Consider the following 21,055-nt stretch of genomic DNA (forward strand, 5'->3'; position numbering starts at 1 on the left):
ATCCCCCCCCCCCCCAGGCACAGCCATGAGATAACACAAAGAACAGTCCTTTTGTCTGGTCTCCTTACTGGCACTTGTGGATTTTTCTTCTTCCCATAAACGATGTGGAGTCTCTTTGCTTGTCAGACGTCCCAGTGCTGTTACCTCACCAGTGGGATCAGGCCAACTGGAAATGTTCTCTGTGGTTTAGGTCTCTGGGAGTTTTGTGGGCGCTTTGATTTAGATAGAGGGCAGCAGTTTGGGAAAGCAGCAGCAGCGGCAACGAGGGAAAAGAGAGAGGATTCGAGTCCAGCCGTTCTGATGATTGGCTTAATGAGGAAAGAGTTTGTTAGGAAAGCTATCGGAGGAAACTCCCACCACTTACACATTCAACACTTATTAAATGCGTAGGCTATAGAAGGAGTTGTATGACGCTTCCTCTTAAAAAGTAATTTTACAAACAGGCTACACATAACCTCTTTTTAATCATTTCCTCATTTATTTCCCTGAAAGCCTGTTTTCCATTTCGAGTATGTTCACTTTTGGCTTTGATGTCATATAAGTCTTTTGTAGAAAGGATTTGTAACTGTGTTTAAAATTACTCTAAATAAAGCTTGTGTTTCACTATAATTACAAAATTTTCACAAAAGCCACAAATGATTCTTAATCAGGTCTCGGTCTAATGTGGCCGACTCTGGATCAGGTCTGACTCTGCTTTATAGTCCCAACACTTCCACCATCAAAAGAAGGAAAATAAGATTCATGCTGGACTTTCTGCTTTGTTTTTGTTTTATTTGATTTGTTTTAGTCACAGAATAGAATATAAATCAGCTTTCCTTTTGAACGTCACATGGTTTTTTTTAAGTGAGGAGAATTTGGGGGAAGTGCACGCTTTGTTTGAATGCTGGGAAGGAGATACTTAAAAGTTTCTGATTCTTTTCAGACTCCTTTTTGTTCAGCAGCAACATGTGTTTGCAGAACAAGTTTCCAAAATGCTTTTTATATGCATCGGAAATATTCCTCAAGATCATTCATTTAATCATCAGCTTCACAGCATTTCTATCATATTCATTTTTTATGTTCAGCAGCTGCTATATGTTGTATTTTAATCTAATATAGCGGATTTATTAGGTGCTTGCAGAGTGGACTAATCTGATTCATTTGAAACTGAACCAAACATCTCTGACTCCTCTCAGCTCCTCATCTTCACATTGTTGTATAAAAACATAATGAAAAATCTTTTTATTGATTAATCAATTTCGGGCGTTGTGTGCACGGCTGACATGAAATATTTAAAAAGAAATCAGATTTAAACTGCCAATGATTAATCTATCGTCAGACAATTATTTGGCAAGTATTTTGATAATCAAATAATCGTTAAATTCTGTTTTTCTAAAGAAAAATGCCCAAAATTAGATTGTTCCAACTTCTTAAATAAGATCATTTGCTGCTTATTATCTTAAGATTGCATTTCTTTGGGATTTAGACTGTTTATCAGAAAAAAACGAGACCTTTCATAACATCACCTTGAGCTTTAGGGAACTGTGATGAAGTTTCATAGATCACGTGCAACACCATCATCACTCCTCATTTGTCTGGAGTCTCTGAGAAACGCAGGAGAGTTTTCAACAAACATCACTTCCTTGTGTTTACGAAACCAAGCAACACACAGACAGAAACTGGTCCACCCAAAAGACGCACACAGTGTATGCAGTCCAATGCAGGGAGTAATGCACAGACTAAACAACCAAGCAAACGTGTTGCGTCCTCCAATTCGAAGATTGGCGGTTCGATTCCCGGCTCCTCCAGTCATTGGGCAAGACACTGTGCCAACGGTGTATGAATGCAAGTGAATGGTTAACTTCCTCCTGATGTGCAGGTTGGCATCCTGCGTGGTAGCTCCTGCCATCAGTGTATTAATGGGTGAATGAAATGTAGTGTAAAGCGCTTTGAGTGGTCGTAAAGACTAGAAAGGCGCTATATAAGTACAGTCCATTTACCATTTACACAATTAGGACAATAATGTGTGTATTTTGGATAGGGAGGACCGATTGATTGAAAGAGGAGTGAAGGAAGCCATCAGTGTCAAAGTAGAGAAATAATAAAGATCTCCAACCACACAAGTGTTGTAGCACTGTTTCAGAATAATCTCCGTCCACACTAACATGCCTGAAAATAATGCTGCTGGACATGGGAATTGTCCCAAATCACTCAAATAATAAATAGCGCTCATCCTGTGCGTGTAGTTGGTATTAGCTTTATAAAATGCAGAATGTAACTACGCAACAGCTGCTAGCGTAGACGATAAGGTCCGCAACACCTGTGATTAATTATTCCATGTTGAATTAATTTGTGGTAGTCGAGGCTGATATCGATAGACGCGTGACGAATCAGGGGAGGACGCGTTGTGACTGATGAGACCCAATCAGGAAACGAACGTGGGCGTCTGCATCATTGTTTCCACCCGTCCGGACTAAAACAATCCTGCAGTTTTCAAAGTTAAACAGGGTCAGCAGCGTTTTCAAAAGTCTGTGATTTAGTGGGTTTTGAAAATGATGGAGTAGTGTAGGTGCTAGGTTTTAAAATGAAAATGTATTCGGAGGAGGTCTACGACACCACTCATTACTCAACTACATGTTCAAGTATCTATAACTAAGTCCAGTTGCCCTTGATTCAACCCTCCTTGGTTAACCATGACCTGAACGACAGAATCTTCAGACCTACAGATCAAGCTATTAATTAATTAAAGAAGAAAATAATCAGCAGATGTATTAATTATGAAAATCAGATTGTTGCAGATCAGATTTATCTCAATAATGAAAAACATAACGGAGCAAAAGCCCATTTACTGATGATTAACATGTGATATACTCCAAATGGAACCAGAACAGCTACTAAATGGAGCTTGTGGGGTTTTCTTAAGTGTTTGTTAGGCCAAGAGTGAACTTTAAACCTCAGATGAACAACTTTTTTTCAAATATCAATAAATCAAAGTCCACTTACTAGCTTTTTCCAGTCATGTCTCACAATGACGACCGAGGAAACTCCATCTACTAAGAAAGAGATTTATAATTTTTGTATTTGTACTTTTTAAACTTGTGACTGTACACCTTGAAACAAAGTACAGGACTGTGTGCACATGTGTATGCACCCACAGTATTGCATTCATGTGAAGGCATATATTTGTATTGTAAACATGGTGTTTGTGTGTGTGCCCTACCCTGAAATTCACCTGCTATTAAGACTAAGGTATTCTATGACCTGTGCAAACCCTGGCGAGGTTAAAAGTGTGTTTCCATCTCACATCTTAACACATTTCCTCTTTTAAATTCACACATTGGTAGTTTCTGTTCTTCACATGGTAAAAAACAAGCTGTTGCCTCTTGGCAGCCACTCAGGCTCTTTCCCCTGGTGCAGGCCTGGCTGCAGGTGCACACACACACACACAATATGTAGAACACTGTGAAGTCTTTTCTTTGATTTTTAACACCGCTGTAGCCAGCAGTGAAGCGTTACTAATGCCACCAGCTGAGTCGGAGGATCAAGTCTCCCCACTGTCCAGTGTTTTCCACTGAGTAGCGCTGTGATGTGGTGATTTACACACAAGCCTCAGCTAACGCACATAGGAGCTGCTTCGCTGGGTGTAAAACAGCTGGATGGAGCTTTGTTCTACGTGGAGCTTAGGGTTCTTTTTAATCAGATGTTTTTGTTCCTACCTCAGTGTTATTAGTCTCAAATTAAAAGCACAGAGGCGACCACAGCGGCATTCCAAGGTGTTGGATGATATTGCCGGGCATGTCGGGTCCGATAGAAAGAATTTAAGGCAAAGTCCTCATATTTCAAGGTAGATTTTGATGATATTACTGTATTACATAGCATCAATCTCTGCTGGAATGTGAGCTCCGAGGCTTTTCTTTGGCTGCAGGCTTTGAAAATGCTTTCATTTCCGATATTTCATCTCCTTAAGCTCAGCCCATTGTTGAAGGTATTGTTATTTCATGTGGTGCATCGAGGGTACGCTGACAGGGTGGGAAATGAATATTTTCCATGCTGCTCATGTCCTTTTAACTTCAGAAAAATCGACTCACTTTTGTCTCATGTTCGTTTCGTATTCTTTTTAGGCTGCTGCGATTAGAAAAAAAAGAAAAGCCACCTATTGGTTCTTGAACTTAGACATCTAAGCTTTTGCATTTTCATCACATGTTCAGCTAATATTAACCCACGAGGACTCCACTCATACCAGGTGTTGCAGGTCACTGATAAAGCCCTGTAATCCCCGGGTGATGACATGAGTTAAAGTGACTAAATGAAAGCCACTAAACGCTTCAAAGAGGGAATGGCAGATTGAATAAGCAGAGTGAAAACATGAGAGCCAACTTCAAACCAACAAGGAAACTGCTTCCTCTGTTTGATCTCAGCGTAATTAACTTTCTTATTAGTTTGCCTTAAAAGCGGTTGTGGTTCATTTATTAAGATGTAAAGATCTAAGAGGTAACATAAGCTTGCATTTGTTATTTCATACTGTTCAGGATTTCATTACCTCCTTCCTCAAAGATGAATAATAAAAAGGAACTAAAAGTGTATCTTTGACTAGAAAATGATCAACCATCTCTAAACTTTAATCCTAATTTCTCAGGACTTCTTTGAAATCTGAAATGTCTCTTTCTCATATTACTCAAATGCCTCATAGATTTAAAGCAACTTTTCTATTTTTTTTAATTCTTTTTCCAAGTAAAGTAAAATCTGAGCTGAGCCAAACCTTGATTGTCGTAGTTGTTCCCTCAGGTTGGGCTGGAGGTTCCTCTCTAGAGGGCCGGTCGAGCCATCTCTCCCTGGAGAAAGCCTTCGGCCGGTCGCTGAAAGACTCCCAGTGCCATCACATGCTGAAGCACCTTCACAATGGAGCTCGCATCACTGTCCAGATGCCTCCTAACGTAGAGGGTCACTGGGTGTCCACCAGGTTTGTTTTCTTTCTACCTTTTCCCCAATAAAGATCCACTCCAAATGTTTAAGAACATATAGAATGTGGTTTAACTACAGTGTTTTTTCACAACATTTGAAGAAGTACAGCTGATAGTGGGGATTATGATTTATGGATAAAATATATTTGTACTTTTCCATGTTTGGATTAATCAGCTACAAGCCATTTATTTTGTACTTGAACTACAGTCAACTGTTTTCTGAAGCATACAAATGATTTTTTTCCCAGCAGCATTTTACTGTTAAATCTTCAGATTCTGAGTTTTAAATGCTCTGTCCCCTCCAGCAACTAGCATTACCACATAAACACAACTTACCTTTGAGCCAAGAAAGTGAACTACATGTTTTAAGTTCAAATAAAAGCATTACTTTGGTTGGATGTTGGAAGTGTGTAATTTGTAGTTAATGGGCTCAAACTTAAAACACTGGCTTCATAGCCATAGAACACAGAGATGTGGTGCAACATGAACTTGTATTAATGTGAACTCCTCTCTTCTGGTGCAGATGTGAGGTGAGACCAGGTCCAGAGTTTCTGACGCGCTCCTATCGCTTCTACTCCAACAACACCTTCCAGGCCCACCAGTTCTACTACGAGGACAACCACTGCACCAAACCCATCTACACGCTGGTGATCCGGGGTCGCCTGTGCTTACGTCAGGCCTCCTGGATCATCCGCGGTGGCACCGAAGCAGAGTACCGCCTCCACCGTATCCAGATGGTGTGTCATACAGCCACTGTGGCCAAGGAGCTCAGCCAGAGGTTGAACCGCAGCTGCCGAGGGGCTGTGAAGGACCCATGGGAGCACAGTGTGATGTATGAGCTGTGGAGTGAGGAGGGCGGCTACGACTGCTCCAGGGAGCTCAACTTCGCCATGCACGAGCTGCAGCTGCTGCGGGTGGAGAAGCAGTACATGCATCACAACCTGGATCACCTGGTGGAGGAGCTGTTTCTAGGCGACATCCACACTGAGCCGTCCCAGAGGTTGTACTACAAGCCGTCCAGCTACCAGACCGCCCTGCAGAATGCTAAGGTCAGTTCCTCATGGTTATTTGTCAAGAAGGGTTTAGAGGGATGAAGGTGAAATGTGGCTGCAGACTGTGTAGGGGGAAAAAAGTAAGTTTATTTAGAGCTGCAATTATCCTGTAGATTACTCATTCCCATCCCAAGACAACACAAGACAATTCTCAGAAGAAGAAATGAGAACAAACTGAATAATGCAACACAAGTTTATCTTTTTAGACTTTTTTTTTTAGCGTGGCTCTAGGAATGAATATGTCAGTTTGTCTACTTATTTGATTCAGAGTGAAATATCTCAACAACTATTCAATGGGTTTCCTTTTAAATCTAGTTCAGACATCCATAGTTCCCAGAGGCTGAAGCCTAATCATTTTGCCGAGCTCTTGACTTTTCATCTCGCACCAAAATGACGTCGGACATTTGTGATTTTTAAATGAAACCTCTCAACAACTGTTAAATGGATTGCCATGACATTTTGCTGACATTTGTGTAACCCTCAGCATGACTTGTCATCACTGATGATCTCTTAACTTTTATGCCATCTATTATTCAGCCTGTGACAAGGCAGCACAGGTGGTTGTTTCCATGAGCCAAATCGGTATGGGAAACAATGCAGTAGATATCAATAGCTTTTTGAGACTGTGCAGCATTTACGATGTGGTGGCGCTGAGAGTGTTGTCTTAGAGAGACAGCACTTGTGGTAAATGTGTCAGCACAGGTATTCCTCAGCCAATTAATGAAACCCATTAACTGTCCGTATTCACCAGGCGGGGAGTTCTGGTCCTCTGAAATGATGCGAACGCGGAAGTAACTTAAAACTGCATTCTATCAAAAGGCCACCAGGGGGCGACCGTTTTGGTGTCAAAAGGACTTCCGTCTCTATACAAGTCAATGGAGAATTCACCAACTTCTCACTTGATTTCTAACCTCAATAAACGTTTTCAAAATGTGTTTATGGTCTCAATCGCTAGTTTAAAGCCTTCTTCAATGCAGTATGATGTTCATTTGGGACATTTTGGCCTCCCTGATTTTATATGTGACGATAAAGCAGGGTATGCATTAGGGCGCGGCTACGTCGTGATTGACAGGTTGATTGGTTCCCAGGTTCAGGAGGGCGCCTCATGCTCCTCCTGATGCCCATATAAGTAGAATCCGTGTTTTTTTTTTACCCGGCATGCACTGGAAATTTTCAAGATGGCGCTGCTCAGATCCGAAACTATTCGCTTCCAAGCAGCAGTCCACAAACCAATGGGTGACGTCACGGATGTTACGTCCATTTTATATACAGTCTATGGTATTCACACACAGACCCCCCCTCCTCCCCACTGTTTAGGTGTCCCAACTTACCAGTAGGAGTCACTGCAAGAATGAAAGAATGAAAATACTTCCCACTCTGCGTTTTGTGTTTGTTGGAACGCACAGCTCAGGCCGGAGGAAGACTTTTGTTTTCTGTCCTGAGTGCGCAGCGCCGTGAGCAACCTCTGCTCAACTCTCCTCCCACTGTGTCGACCCTCCACACCGCAAAAGACCACACACACCAGGAAAATCACAGGAAACACGGTTAAAATAGTGTTTTAAAAATAAGCCATTACGGTTTTGTTTAAGGCGTAGCGGATGGGTGGATCGATCGGAAAAAAAACAATGAATGTTAAACGAGTGCAGACAGCTGGAATGTCAATATGATGTATAGTTTTTTGTCATGAGAGCTTGTGAGAAAAATGTGTAAATCTCATCCACCTGTTGCAGCAAATAGATTAAAACAACAAAATGTGTTATTCTGAGTTAAGCTCAACGTGTATGTCGGCAATCTTGTCCATGTATACTTTTCATACACTAAACATTTGCACAGATAGAAACCAGAAACTATGTACACACACAGATTTCATCTCCCAAATCTGTGCTTACGGGATGTAATTTCTCTATTTACACTGCCGAACAGCAGTTTCCCGCTGGGTGAAACCCTAGAGTGGTGTTTTCACTGTCACCCTCTACGGAGATTACGGTGAAATCTTGTTCGGGTCCACTGTCTAAATAAACACCCATTTGTACAGGGATGATGGGGCTTGGTGTTACTGATCAGAATGTAAACAGTGTGTGGAGTGAGAAGCTGTGATCAGACATGCTCCCCTGTGGCGCTGTAATGACCAGAGCTGCTCTCCTTAAGCTCCTCCGGCCCGCAGAGGCGCAATGTGAAACCCCGGCCTATCTCTGGGAGCGATCAACATGTGGTATTCCTAGAATTTTGGAATCATGTGGCCGTTTGAATAATTCCAGCGAGCGCATACCAGGTCTGATTTCATGCATGCCTGAGGCTCAAATCAAAATGTTGCATGCTCTCTATTTGTCCTCCATCTTTTCTGAATAAAAAATAAAGACAGGGTGTCGATCGAGCTATGATTCACTTTTTTAGGTGCACTTTTGAAGTTGCAGTTACAATCCATTTAGCATGATCACACTTTGCTTTAAAAGGCCAACAAAAAAATATATTATAGTACGAGTACTGAGGTTTTGAGATATCGGTCTTTTTAAATGTCTTCTGTAACCTCAATAAAATGGAAGTTGATGAAATCCTGCTTGTGGTGCAACCAGCTTTAAAAAATGACATTTTAAAAATACTCAGTAAAAAACATCTTTTTCCAGAAACATTGTCCATGTTACTCTGAGTAATCCACAGAAAATGCTTTTGACAGTTTTCAAAAGAGCTTTTTTCTTTTGGTAGAACGTCGTTCCAATATAAACTTATTGTGTACTTTGGCTTATCTTCATTTTGGAGCATTTTAAGCTGCATGAATCAATATTTTCATATCAATAAAGGGTCCAAATTACATATTACTACTATTACTAAATTACTATGTTGAAGAGATGTTGTTCATCATGACAAACCCACAGACTTTTCGCTTGAGCTTGTTTTTTTGGTCATCGGGGTTATTTCCAGACTCAGGCAGGAGCTGTTGTTATCATCTAGCTGGTGAACGTAGTGGAGCATTTAGCAGCTAAAGACTTGGATAATTTCCTCAGAAGTTGGTGGAGACCAAAATGGAGCTAAAAACAAAGGAAAGGAGTATTAGATTTCATGATGTGAAGAACCATGACTCCAAATAAATGCTAATGCCACTCTGTGCCTATTGGATGTTTTTTAACCTTCGTGTCGTCCTCCCGGGTCAAATTGACCCCGTCTGTTTCGACTGTTCCTTCTTACCTTCTGTCCTTCCCTCCTTCCTTCCTTCCTTCCTTCCTTCCTTCCTTCCTTTCCTTCCTCCCTTCCTCTTTTCCTTTCTCCCTCCCTCCCTCCTTCCTTCTTTCCTCCGTCCTTCCTTCCTTCTTCCCTCCCTCTCTCCCTCCTTTCCTCTGTCCTTCCTTCCTTCCTTCCTCCCTCTCTCCCTCCTTTCCTTCCTTCTTCCTCCCTTACATCCTTCCTTCTTCCTCCCTTCCTCCTTTCCTTCCTCCCTCTTTATCTTCCATCCTCCCTTCCTTCCTCCCTTCCATCTTTCCTACTTCCTTCCTTCCTCCTTTCCTTCCTTCTTCCTCCCTTCCATCCTTGACTCGAGGACAACAGGAGGGTTAAATACAATTTTTTGATAACAAATCCAACATATCAACTTTATAATGTAACAATATATCAAAACATAAATGGGGGGAAAAACCTGGTTAATGCTTGTTTTTAAGTGTCATTATTTTAAAGTACTTTGGAAGTGAAAATCCCTGATTAAAAATGCTGATAACTCAAAACCTCAGTACATGAAAACTATCTGCAGGTCTGTCATTTGGTTTAACTGACCCTTGAAGTTTAGTGACGTGTTTCTATAATGATACAGGTCTGGATTATAGTTGCTGCCCATAAAGGCATTTTTAACATCCTTAATGTTGTCTAATTTTATAGCTGTGGTAAATGTAGCGGCTCATTGGTAATCAGTTATGCACATACAGTACTCATGACATATTTTTCAGTGAAACAGTGGTAGAAAATACCTCACTCCTTCCTACACAAAGTATTCTCAACTCAACCATCCTTTGAGGTTGTAATGGTTCCTTTTTCTGGGACTTTTATGGCCATGGTGACTATCCGATCCATTAATCTTAAGTGGTGTACCCAGAGGCTGGTGCGGGTCCAGAACATTTGCTGGTGCCAGCGCGTTCATTTGTGGTTATTGGGTGGATCTCAGCAGTGATGCAAGAGCGAGGCAGCAGACTTTTTGTTTTTTAAATTTTGTTTTTCTCCACTTTATGTCACCGGTTCATTGCTGTTTCACTGAGGCAGATTATTGACTACTTGATAATGATCTATGTTAGGGAGGGATGCCTGTTTTATATCATTGCTGCTGTTTTAAGTGTTTCACAGTTACTCAGGGTTTTTACATGGAGAGAAGCTAATGTGTTCTGCTTTACTGAGTTCGGATTATTTGTCCTTTTGCTGCAGAAATGAAGCTAGTTAGTCCAAGATAAGACTCTTACAGGACAGATACAGACCCAGCTGTAAGTATATCAGCATCTTAACACATAAGTATAGTGTCTTTGGCATCTTTAAGTCTGGGCTGCTTTTTGTTCCACATACAATATTTGCTTGTGGATACTGTCTTCCCCTTAAAATATGGTGGTAATCCCCAAAATGTCCAAATAAAAAAATGGCTGCCAAACAAAGTGAAATTCGGTTCCAATTGTCCCAGAGCTACTGTGGTTTTGGATTGTACCTCATATGGTACCACTGCTTGTGTGCCAAATGTAGTAGTTACAAATTAAATGAATACATGTTGTTTATACGAAGCAAGGCAGAAATATTGTTCCGCATTCCTTCATTTTTCTTCGGTTACAGTAAAAACATACTTTGCTTTTCAGTATGGGATCTACTCATAAATTAATCATGACACAAGGTTTTGCACGATGGACACTATGGTTCAGTTTCACAGAGATTAAGACAAGATTATGCGAAAATATTCATTGAGAAACAAGTTTAGTGTTGGACTAGAATGAATCCATGTTTACTCCTGTGAAGAAACCTGCCTACAAATGTAAATTGATTAAATCTGAAATATAAAGTTTGACACACCTCTGGTTCATGTCCATGTCTCATAGCATCACATCTTTTCACTGGTGACTGTGTTTCAAGGTAATTTTCCTTTGGTGTCTTGTAACAATTAGACAATTAGTCAATGACAGAAAAATAATTGCCGACCTTAATGATCATCATTTAATCATCGTTAAAACAAAACGCCAAACATTTTCTAAATCTAGCTTCTAGTTATATTTTTATATTTTGTGGTTTGTGTGATTTCAGAACATTACCTCTGGTACTAAGAAATTGGAAGGGCAATAATCACTATTTTTTTCGTATTTCCTCGATTTAAAATGTAATCAAGTGTCGAGAAAATAATGAGCACATAAATCAATCGTGAAAGTTATTAGTTGCAGCCTGTAATCCTTTTGATGTTGCTCATTTATTTTACATCAGATGTCATCAATAAGAGGCTCATTCAAGGGATGACGATGTGTTCATGTGGAACATAATGCACTCTTGGAGTTTAGTTTACCACTAATAACAATTTGGTTGGTAGATTTTTTTTTTTAAATGGAAAAATCCAAACTACAAGCTGGAAATGAGAAAATAACGGCCATGTCCGAGAGTGTTGAAGCTTGAGACATTAGTTAACAAAGACAAACGTTTAATATATTCTTTATATTATTGTCAGAATTGCCACTTTGACACACATAAAGTTAGAGCAAATAAACGGGATGTTTATTAGATGTTTAGGTTGGAATGTCCTACAGAGAAAACGTGTAAATCTTTATTTCCTATCAGTGTTAGTTTGGTTTTACAAGGTTCAAATCCAGGTCTGTGCAAATTTTCTCAATTGAGGAACCGTCCGGTATCATTTCGTAGAAATAGTAAAACTTTTATTTGCAACTTGCGAATAATTGCACAGAAATTGGTGTTGTTTAAAGCTCGCCTGAGGCACCTCTGAGCTGGCTTCAACACTCAAGTTGTGATGATTGCTGATGATTACAAACTTTTTATATGTTGCCCTATTCACCACCTTAGCCGCTGTGAGATGAATGTCCATAATAGGAAGATATGGGTTGTTTTTTTTCCCCCAGCTCAGACAGGCTGGCTGTGTTTTATGGGCTCAAAGTTCCTGCAGATCTGGAACAAGTTTTCCACACCTGCAAAAGAAACTCTCCCCTTCATGCTCTTTTTTTTTTCTTTTTTCGTCTTAACATATGTACGCTGAAAATCATGTACAGTGCATATTTTTCTCTGCATTCTGTATTTATTTTTCTCCCTCTACGTATATATTTCTTACTCGCATGCATAAAACATCAGCACAGATGCACAAGTGCCCATATATATACACACCTGAAAAAATGCAGTATGCTGTCATACACACAGGAGGCCTCCCATTAACCTCTCACTCTGAGGTGGTTATGGAGCTGCACTGGGATTATCTCATATCTACGATGTAGCGATACTCCTGTTTTCTTTTTTTCTTTCTTTCTTTGAGCGTTCTCCTTTTGTGTCCCCACGCCTCATAAATCTCCTGCGGACAGAACTTTGTCTGGGAAAAAAGAGCGATTGAGTTAGGGAGGTTAGGTCTTAAATTTTGACCACCCTCAAATAACAAAAACTCCACCGCCTCCCTGGAGTGAAGTCTTTGGAGGAGATTTTGTGGAATACAGTACGACAGCTTCCAGATCCGAATCCATCAGGCACCAAAGTCCTTTTTCATGGGCCAGAGATCCGCAGCTGGTCCCATCTGTGGACTCTGTGATCACATAAACCAGACGTGATATGAACTGAACAGGATTTATGATCACTCCTGGAGTAACAAACTCTTTTGTCAACAGGGTGCATAAAGTGCATCCCAGTGCTGCTTTTTTTTTTTTTTTAAGGAGCATTAAATCTCAGCTCGCCGTTCCCTGTGTGACTTCCTGTTGTGATGGCTTTTGTTTGACCAGACATCTGCCTTTTTACAGTAAACGATGTGATCACCCTGAGAAAATGTTGGAACGTTGTCCTGATTCCAACACTCAAGAGGTTCAGACTGAAGGAAATAGTTTTTCCTCCTTCAACTCTGAACAGACGCCAGCAGTCCTTTATGTGGATTTCATGACACAATATACAGATGATGGATTAAAAAAGCTTTGAGCGGTGACAGCTTTCATAGCACATGCTGGATTTCCTCTCTGGGATGCTCAGTGGCAACCTCCGCTTTGAGTTTGTAAACAATTTACAACCTCAACAACTTATTGATTGTGTCATGTGAAGGCTTCATTGCTCAACTTTCAGGCGCCCTTGGGGTTTTTTGTGACCTCAGATGTAAAAATTTCCTTTTATACGCCTGCTTTTTTTAGGACTTGGGTGATAAAACGGCTGAGCTGATACACCGGCCGATGTTACATCGTTTGTCCGGCAGAAAGCACACACACACACACACACACACACACACACACACACACACACACACACACACACACACACACACACACACACACACACACACACACACACACACACACACACACACACACACTGACAAATGTGTTTTTCAACTGTATAATGTTGCAGTCAGTATGAACACTATCTTACTCATTTAAAAGAGGCCTCGTGGAGTTTTCTTATGAACAAATTTCTCATCAAAACGTATTGTTTTATACTCAATACTTAACAAGTATGTTTTTAGTACAGTTCCTTTCTCATCAAAACATATTGTTTTATACTCAATATACAGTTCCTTTCTCATTAAAAATCCAAAAAGCCAGCCTTTAAAAAAAATATTTAAACATGCATGTTTGCTAAACTAGCTGCAGATTATCTCCATGCAAACACAGGCCCTCATAGAAATGTTGCTCCACAGCACCTCTAGTGGTCAGAAATCCATTAGGCAACTTTTTAAGGAATCCTAAGCAAAAGTGTTTGTGGATTTTATGTTTTTGATATTTATCAAATTTTTTTTAAACCCTTTTAAATCTTAAATATTGGTATCTGGCTCAAATCTACTATCACTTGGGTTTTTGTGTCTCTTATCACCATGATTTATCACTTCATGTTTTCCACTATGAAAATCACTAAGCCAAATAAATTCCTCCTGATACCTTCAACAAGATCCATTCATTATAAAGCCATGTGTTGTATTTATTTTTGATTTAAAGCTTCTTTAAAAATAATTTATTTGTAGAAAAATTAGGCAATCCCAGTTAAAGCTCTTATCATTTCAGTGTTTCGAGGTTTCGCATGGGGGGGTGGAGCTTGTATCATTGTCTTTACGGTTGATACCACTACTACTAATGGGGGGGTGCCAAGTTGAAAAAAGATCTGCTCGTTCTACTCAAATCTTACTCATAGTAGCTTTAATCTCCTGCTTGATGTCCTTAAAGTAACACATCTCCAACCCAATGAAGTTTTAATAATTTTGTATCTGTAACTCTTTACTTTGAGTCCTTGCAGCAGTAGATCTGTAACTTTTATGTAGTAGTAGTTTGAAATGTGTTGTGTGAATGAAGCTTACAATGTCTGTTTTACTTTAGTTGCTACATTGACAAATTGACAAAGAACTTCTTCAAATGACTACAAAGTGTTTTATAAAATGAGTATTAACATTCTCTCCCCTTTATTTTCCAGAACCACGACCACGGCTGCATCGCCTGTCGCGTCATCTACCGCTCAGATGAGTTCCACCCTCCCATCCTGCCGCCGCGGGCCGACCTGACCGTCGGTCTGTACGGCCAGTGGGTGAGCCAGCGCTGCGAGGTTCGCCCCGAGGTCCTCTTCCTCACCCGTCACTTCATCTTCCACGACAACAACCACACCTGGGAGGGTCACTACTACCATTACTCTGACCCCGTCTGCAAACACCCCACCTTCACCATCTACGCCCGCGGACGCTACAGCCGAGGGCTTCACTCCACCCGCATCATGGGAGGGACGGATTTTGTTTTCAAAGGTAACTTAGTGCTATTCTCTGAGACATTTCAAGTCACGCCAACATTTTGTTTTGTTCCACTACTTTAAACATTTTCTCCATTCTTCCTTTTTTTTCTGAAACTGCTCATTTTTCTGCCTTCGACCTCATTTTATGGAGGCAAATACTTGTATCCTCTACACTCAGTTTGTGACTTTAACTTGAATATAAGACTTTAGGCTCCATTCACACACATCATGACCACAAACTAGAGTAAAAATAGGATTTTATGATGTAAATTTTTGACGCGTATGCATTCAGAATCATTATCAGACACAGACAAAAGATGACTTATTTTCAAACATGGTCCAAAGACGTTAGAAGACAAAGAGGCACAAAACATTTAGCATAGAAAAACTCAATCCTAAAAGACCAATAAAACACCGAAAAAATAACTTGCATCAGAAAGACAATTACAACCAAACAAGAAAGTCCTAATCTTTCTTCTATAAGCTTCTTTCATATTTAAAGACTGGAAGGCTGTTCCACAACAGGACATGGTATTTAAATACACACGTCCACATTATTCACTCGAGGCATGATGGATGCTCATGACCAAAACTGCTCAAATCTTTGTAACAGATACATTTAAGGAAGTTTTGTATTTTGGGAAAAGATTTATCCCACTGCCATGTCTGTACTATTAATATGTTGCTGGAGCCAGAAGGAAAATCTATCTATCAGCATTTCTAAAACTCTCTAATTAAAATGTTACATCTGGTTTGTTTAATTTGGACATAAACTAAAGTGTAAAAATGACAGTTGGTTGTTTTTACCAGAGTTTATGTGCAGTGACTTCCTGGAGTCAGCAGAAGTTTTAGGATTAAACTAATGAGATGGATCATTACTTTTAGAGGTGCTGGTAGGTGCATTTTGTGACCTTTTGGAGCCATTTCCTTGTTTCCAGTCTATACTAAACTCACTGTTTCCTGGCTGTAGCTTTATATTTAGATGTAAGTGATATTGATCTCGTCATCATAACTCTCGGAAAGAAAGTGTATTTTTGAAAATTTCCCCTAAAACTTTAAACTATCTTTAAAGTGGAGCCTGCGAATGCAGCGAAAGGCAACATGATTTGACGTCAGTCACCAGAAAATAATCTGTTTTGACTTCCTGTCACAGGTTCAAGTAGCACTGATGAATATGTTAGAAACGCTCCTGAATGAGGTCATTTAGACCAGGTGATTTCCTGTTTGTAATTATAAGTCAACGTGAACTTTTTTTGTACAATGAACTAGAACCAAAAATGAAAAGAGTAAAGTATTCTGAATAAGATCATCAAGCTGAAGACTTGGGAGATAATTCCAGTTTTACAACTTTGTTATGTTCATAGTTTTGGCTGTTGCCGCTATGCGTCTCTAGAGATTTTTCATAGAAAAACAGCTGCAAAAACAACAGTTGAGAATGAACCAACACAGTAAAGTTGCTGCACTACCAACACAATGACTAGAAGATGTAATAAGGCTCTACTGTGCTGAGGGGAAAACGTAGTGTGATGATATTTCTCATAACAACAAACAAACCCTTTCACAGTAGACATGTGATCCATCATTAATATAAAACTATAGATTATAGACTTTGAATAAATTGGTTTAGATCATCTGTTTGACTTCAATCACTGCTGTTCATTAGAGCTTTAAGCTGCTGATAAGCTCCTCACAGGTCTTCATGTGTCTTGCCCCCTCTAGTGAACCACATGAGAGTGACACCCATGGACTTTGCCACCACTTCCCTCCTCAACGTCTTCAACGGTAACGAGTGTGGTGCAGAGAGGTCCTGGCAGATCGGAGTGGAGCAGGATGTCACCGTAACCAACGGCTGCGTGGCACTGGGCATCCGGCTCCCCCACACGGAGTACGAGCTCTTCCGCATGGAGCAAGACGCCCACGGCCGATACCTCCTCTACAACGGCCAGCGTCCCAGCGACGGCTCCAGCCCGGACCGGCCGGAGAAGCGTGCCACCTCCTACCAGATGCCTCTGGTCCAGTGTTCAGCCAGCAGCCAGTCATCGGACTACGGCCACGGGGACGACAGCGACAGGCCTCAGCGGCTCCGCAATGACTGCACAGGACGGCTCCGAGGCAGCCAGGAACACGTCATGGTGGTTCTCGTCGCATTTTTCATGTCCCTGCTTCCATGCTGGCAAAGCTAGAGAGCGGTTTTAGGCTTTTTTTCTACACCGAGACACAACAGGACGAGACGAGAGTGTGGATTACAAAGAGGGCTCTGACTGTACAGGGAGACCGCTTGTTAAAACAACAAATTTAAAACTTTCACTTTCTGACGCAGAGGAGGATGAAAACTGGTCTCCTTAAATCCTCTGAACTCCTTCCCAGCTACCAAAGACTTGACCGCTGCACCACAGAAACTGCACTTTAGAGTGGATTCAAAGACCTTTCTGTTTCCACAAATATACAAAGATTTCTATATATCCACACAGACCTGAGAGAGTGTTTTATAAAGTGTATTTACATGCAACTAACAAGTCATTCGATTTTTTTTTTTCACCGCAAAAAGATGCTATTTTATCCATGGAAACATCTTCTGTGCTGAACTCTTTGACAATGAGCTCTCTGTCTCGAGGAGATGCGCTTGTGGATTGTCACCATTCAAAGTGAAAGGGAACTACAGTGCTTGTATATTAAAACAGTCTCTTTTAAATATAGCTTTACAAAACGGTGAACTCTGCAGCAGTCATCTATATCCATCCACATAAAGATCATATTTTTGGTTACAAGAGATGTTTTTCATCTGCAGTTAATTATCTTCTGTGCATTGTAAAGAGAAACTGTTTTACTCCTTCACTTCTCACAGCTGCATCTTCACTGGCCTACACCTCACTTTTTTTTATTGGGGCTACTTTAAAATTGACATACTTTCAGTGGAAAACTGCACCTGGAGAATAAACTAGCATTGCCTCAACATGAAGGCATGAAGACGTCAGATATACTGTCAAACTTAACATAAACCAAACCATTTTAATTTTAAATTAGAACTGTGTAAAATCACAACATAATCAAAAGTAATGAACTATGACCTGCTGTTGTGCATTTCATGACAAAGTTCTTCATGTGAAAAATGTTTTTAATCACAATTTACTTGTAATCACTAAATTGGCAGTAGAGTTTGCAAAACGATCATTACATACCGTTAACTATTGATTGATTTGTTGCCCAGTCTTGTGTTGGATGCACATCTGTAACACAGCTGGACTTTATTACATCCGTGTTTTTCATAAAATAGTTTTGTAGATTCACATTTTTATCAAAATATGGCATCTTGTGGGCTCTCATACGTTAACTGCAGGGACCAACACAACATATATACATTTCAGTCCTGTTTTATGGCTAATTTTAGCTACACTACATGTACTTGTGAACTATAATTGCAAGAAATTTAAAAAACTACATCACAAGCTGACATCATATCAAACTGCGACTTTGGAAACTAGCACCAGTTTCAAATGTGACATCATCACAACTTGTAATTTGTTAATTTTTTTTTTTTAAAGTGTGACAAGAGCTACTGCACGGCCATCTGCCTTTTGTTACTTTCTATTCCAAACATAAGTGGACCCACCCTCAGCGTCACATGTCGTAATGTGGAACAGTTGGTGTAAAAAAAAAAAAACCCAACAACTGAGCGACTGTGGTGTAAAAGTTGGTATTTAAAGAACAATTTGACTTTAACTGCAAAAAATGTCTTGGTAAATATTAAGGCTTTAAATTTAAAGGTGCAGTGTGTAGAATTTAGTGGCATCAAGTGGAACGGACTTGGCAGAAATGGAACATAATAAGTTTTGTCTGTGTGTTGTTGACGTGTTTTTAATGTGTGTTTTATTGTGTTTTTATCACCTTTTTAGAATGAGCCCTTTTATATTTACATATTTCCACCATGTTTCTACAGTAGCCCAGAATGGACAAGGACAAGGGGAGGGGTATTCAGTTGGTTGTAATCTGCAACCTCACCACTAGATGCCACTAAATCCTACACGCTGGACCTTTAATGAACTTCTGTGCTTTTCCCCAGAGTAACACAGGTGTCCTTTTATATACATAACTGGACGTCTGTGTATTTAGGATGAAATTCTGCTCTGTTGAAAGCACTGCATAGTAGGCCACGTCTTACCTGATCGTCATGTGGAGCTCCGATAGATCTTTCAGCAGTAAATCTGTGAAATGACACAACAATAGATTAGTGCTCTTCACTCCTCCGGGTGTTTTCTTAAAATAACTGTGGTATAAATCCCAAATACCTCCACTGGCGTCAATATCTTTAGATGTGGTGCAACATTAGCGCGCATCAGTTGTAATCTTGATTGTGACCGACTCTGGGATGTCATCACTTCCAGCAACGTGTGGAAAGAGGACCAGTACCTGTATGGATCTTACCAGCATGCTACCAGCATACATAAACTGTGTTCAACAGTTAAAATAAAAATTAAAGGACTAAACAGAAAACAGCATACTTCATTTCTATCATTAAAAATCAAAGAAGTGACTGTACAGTAATTCTTCACGGCCAGTTTACTGTCATTGATGTTGCAGAATCTTGTTCAGTGTACCCAGAATAAAGAACCTGTATTAGGCCCCCGAGAAATGTCTTTGTAACTGGATACATGTATGAGATTAAAGGTTTGATACTCTTCAGTGTTGATCTGATACTCGTGGATAGGTTACATCAGATTTGTGTATCTTGTATATAAAGAAACCTGCAGGGAACATATTTTTGTTAATCCCTTTAAGATTTTTTTTTATTTTACTGGCCATGAGAGCGTTAAAAAAAACCCTTTTTTGTATGGAAGGGGGGAGTAGATGCCAAGTACAATCATGCTTTACAGGAACAGCTGGAGGCAAAATCCACCATCATATACTGTTAGCGCTTTTTGATACGACCGTCTGAGATGTTCAATGAAAATCAGGAAGGAGTTATGTTTTTTTTATGCTGTTTTTCCAAGCAGCCACATCTACATTTAACTTCTTCCAAACACTGAAATCCTGCAAAGAAGAGACAAGAATGTTTGTTTTCCATGGTGAATGACAATTTATCGTTGGATCATTTAAAATCTGCCCCTTGTATTATAGATTTATTTCTGTATTACGGTATTTCCACAGGGACAAATTTGAAAATAAACAGCTGTGCAGAAGAAAAACAGGAACCAAGGTGATTTTAGGAGACTTTTTCTCAAAAAGCATGAAAAAAAAGATCAAATCACAAACTGAAAAGCAAGATAAAAAATGTTTAGTTTTTTTTTTAGTGTGCAAACATTGGGAGACTTGAGTTTAAGGCGAGTTGGCAGGCAGGGTTAGACTACTGCAGACAGTCTGAGATCAAAAAACTTTAGATTTATATCCAACTCTACTGCAGCTGTGCACCAAATTAGAGCGGCACTGATTAGTCGATCGATGGAAAAGTTAGCGCCAACTGTTTTAACAATCAATTAATCATTCTGGGTCGTTTAAGGAAGAAGAAAAAAAACAAAATTCTCCAGTTCCAGCATGTGTGAATATCTTCTGGTGTTTTTAGTCCTGTAGTCCCAAGTATCTTTGGGTTGAAAGACATATTAATTAATAAAGTTATTAGTTGCAGTCGTACATAGAATATTTTAAAATAACATAACAGAAATATGTCTGGCTGGTTAGAAATGAAGTACCTTCAATAAGAGGACGTAAAAAGTGTGGTAGGCCTTTTTTTCTTCTTCTGCTGTGCTTCCTTAATAGCCAACCTACAAAAGTCAAGCTAATTCAGGATTCATGTTTTATTTGTAATATTCAAAAAAAAAAAAAAGTTATACTATATATCTTAACATTTTTAACAAACATCATAAAGAAGTTTTCTTAAATTTAGTGATTAAACTTGTAAGTGAAAAATATAATAACTGAATGAGGCATTTTACAGCTGAAAAATGAACTTGTTGATACTCTGTGGTGAGTAATAGACACCGTTTCTAAATACTCGTAAACAAATCTTAGGTAAGGAGAAACCGTAGTAGAGAATTACCTACCAACATTTATGCCGATACTCATAAATCTGTGGTTAAAATCAGCCAATACTCTTTTTTTGTTTTTTTAAAGATACAGCCAGTTTAACATATAACTCCTCTTTTAAAAAAAACCATCCTGTGTCTT

At 39.7% G+C, this 21,055-nt stretch overlaps 1 protein-coding gene across 1 annotated transcript; it reads left to right on the top strand.

Moving 5' to 3' along the window:
- Nucleotides 1-4,844: 4,844 nt before the first annotated feature.
- LOC133990083 (protein APCDD1-like) lies at nt 4,845-17,079 on the top strand. Its single transcript, XM_062428261.1, has 4 exons — nt 4,845-4,939; nt 5,464-5,989; nt 14,588-14,909; nt 16,616-17,079. Exons 1-4 carry the CDS (start codon nt 4,860-4,862, stop codon nt 17,077-17,079), a joined length of 1,392 nt encoding a protein of 463 aa, XP_062284245.1. The 5' UTR covers nt 4,845-4,859.
- Nucleotides 17,080-21,055: the final 3,976 nt, after the last annotated feature.

This window comes from Scomber scombrus, chromosome 11 (assembly GCF_963691925.1).
Source record: "Scomber scombrus chromosome 11, fScoSco1.1, whole genome shotgun sequence".
In the NCBI taxonomy this organism is placed as follows: domain Eukaryota; kingdom Metazoa; phylum Chordata; class Actinopteri; order Scombriformes; family Scombridae; genus Scomber; species Scomber scombrus.

Excerpts from the sequence above, each read along its gene's own strand:
- LOC133990083 (XM_062428261.1), top strand. The coding sequence starts at position 4,860 with ATGCTGAAGCACCTTCACAATGGAGCTCGCATCACTGTCCAGATGCCT. Across the intron at positions 4,940-5,463 it reads GGTCACTGGGTGTCCACCAG|ATGTGAGGTGAGACCAGGTC; the intron begins GTTTGTTTTCTT and ends CTTCTGGTGCAG. Across the intron at positions 14,910-16,615 it reads GACGGATTTTGTTTTCAAAG|TGAACCACATGAGAGTGACA; the intron begins GTAACTTAGTGC and ends TGCCCCCTCTAG.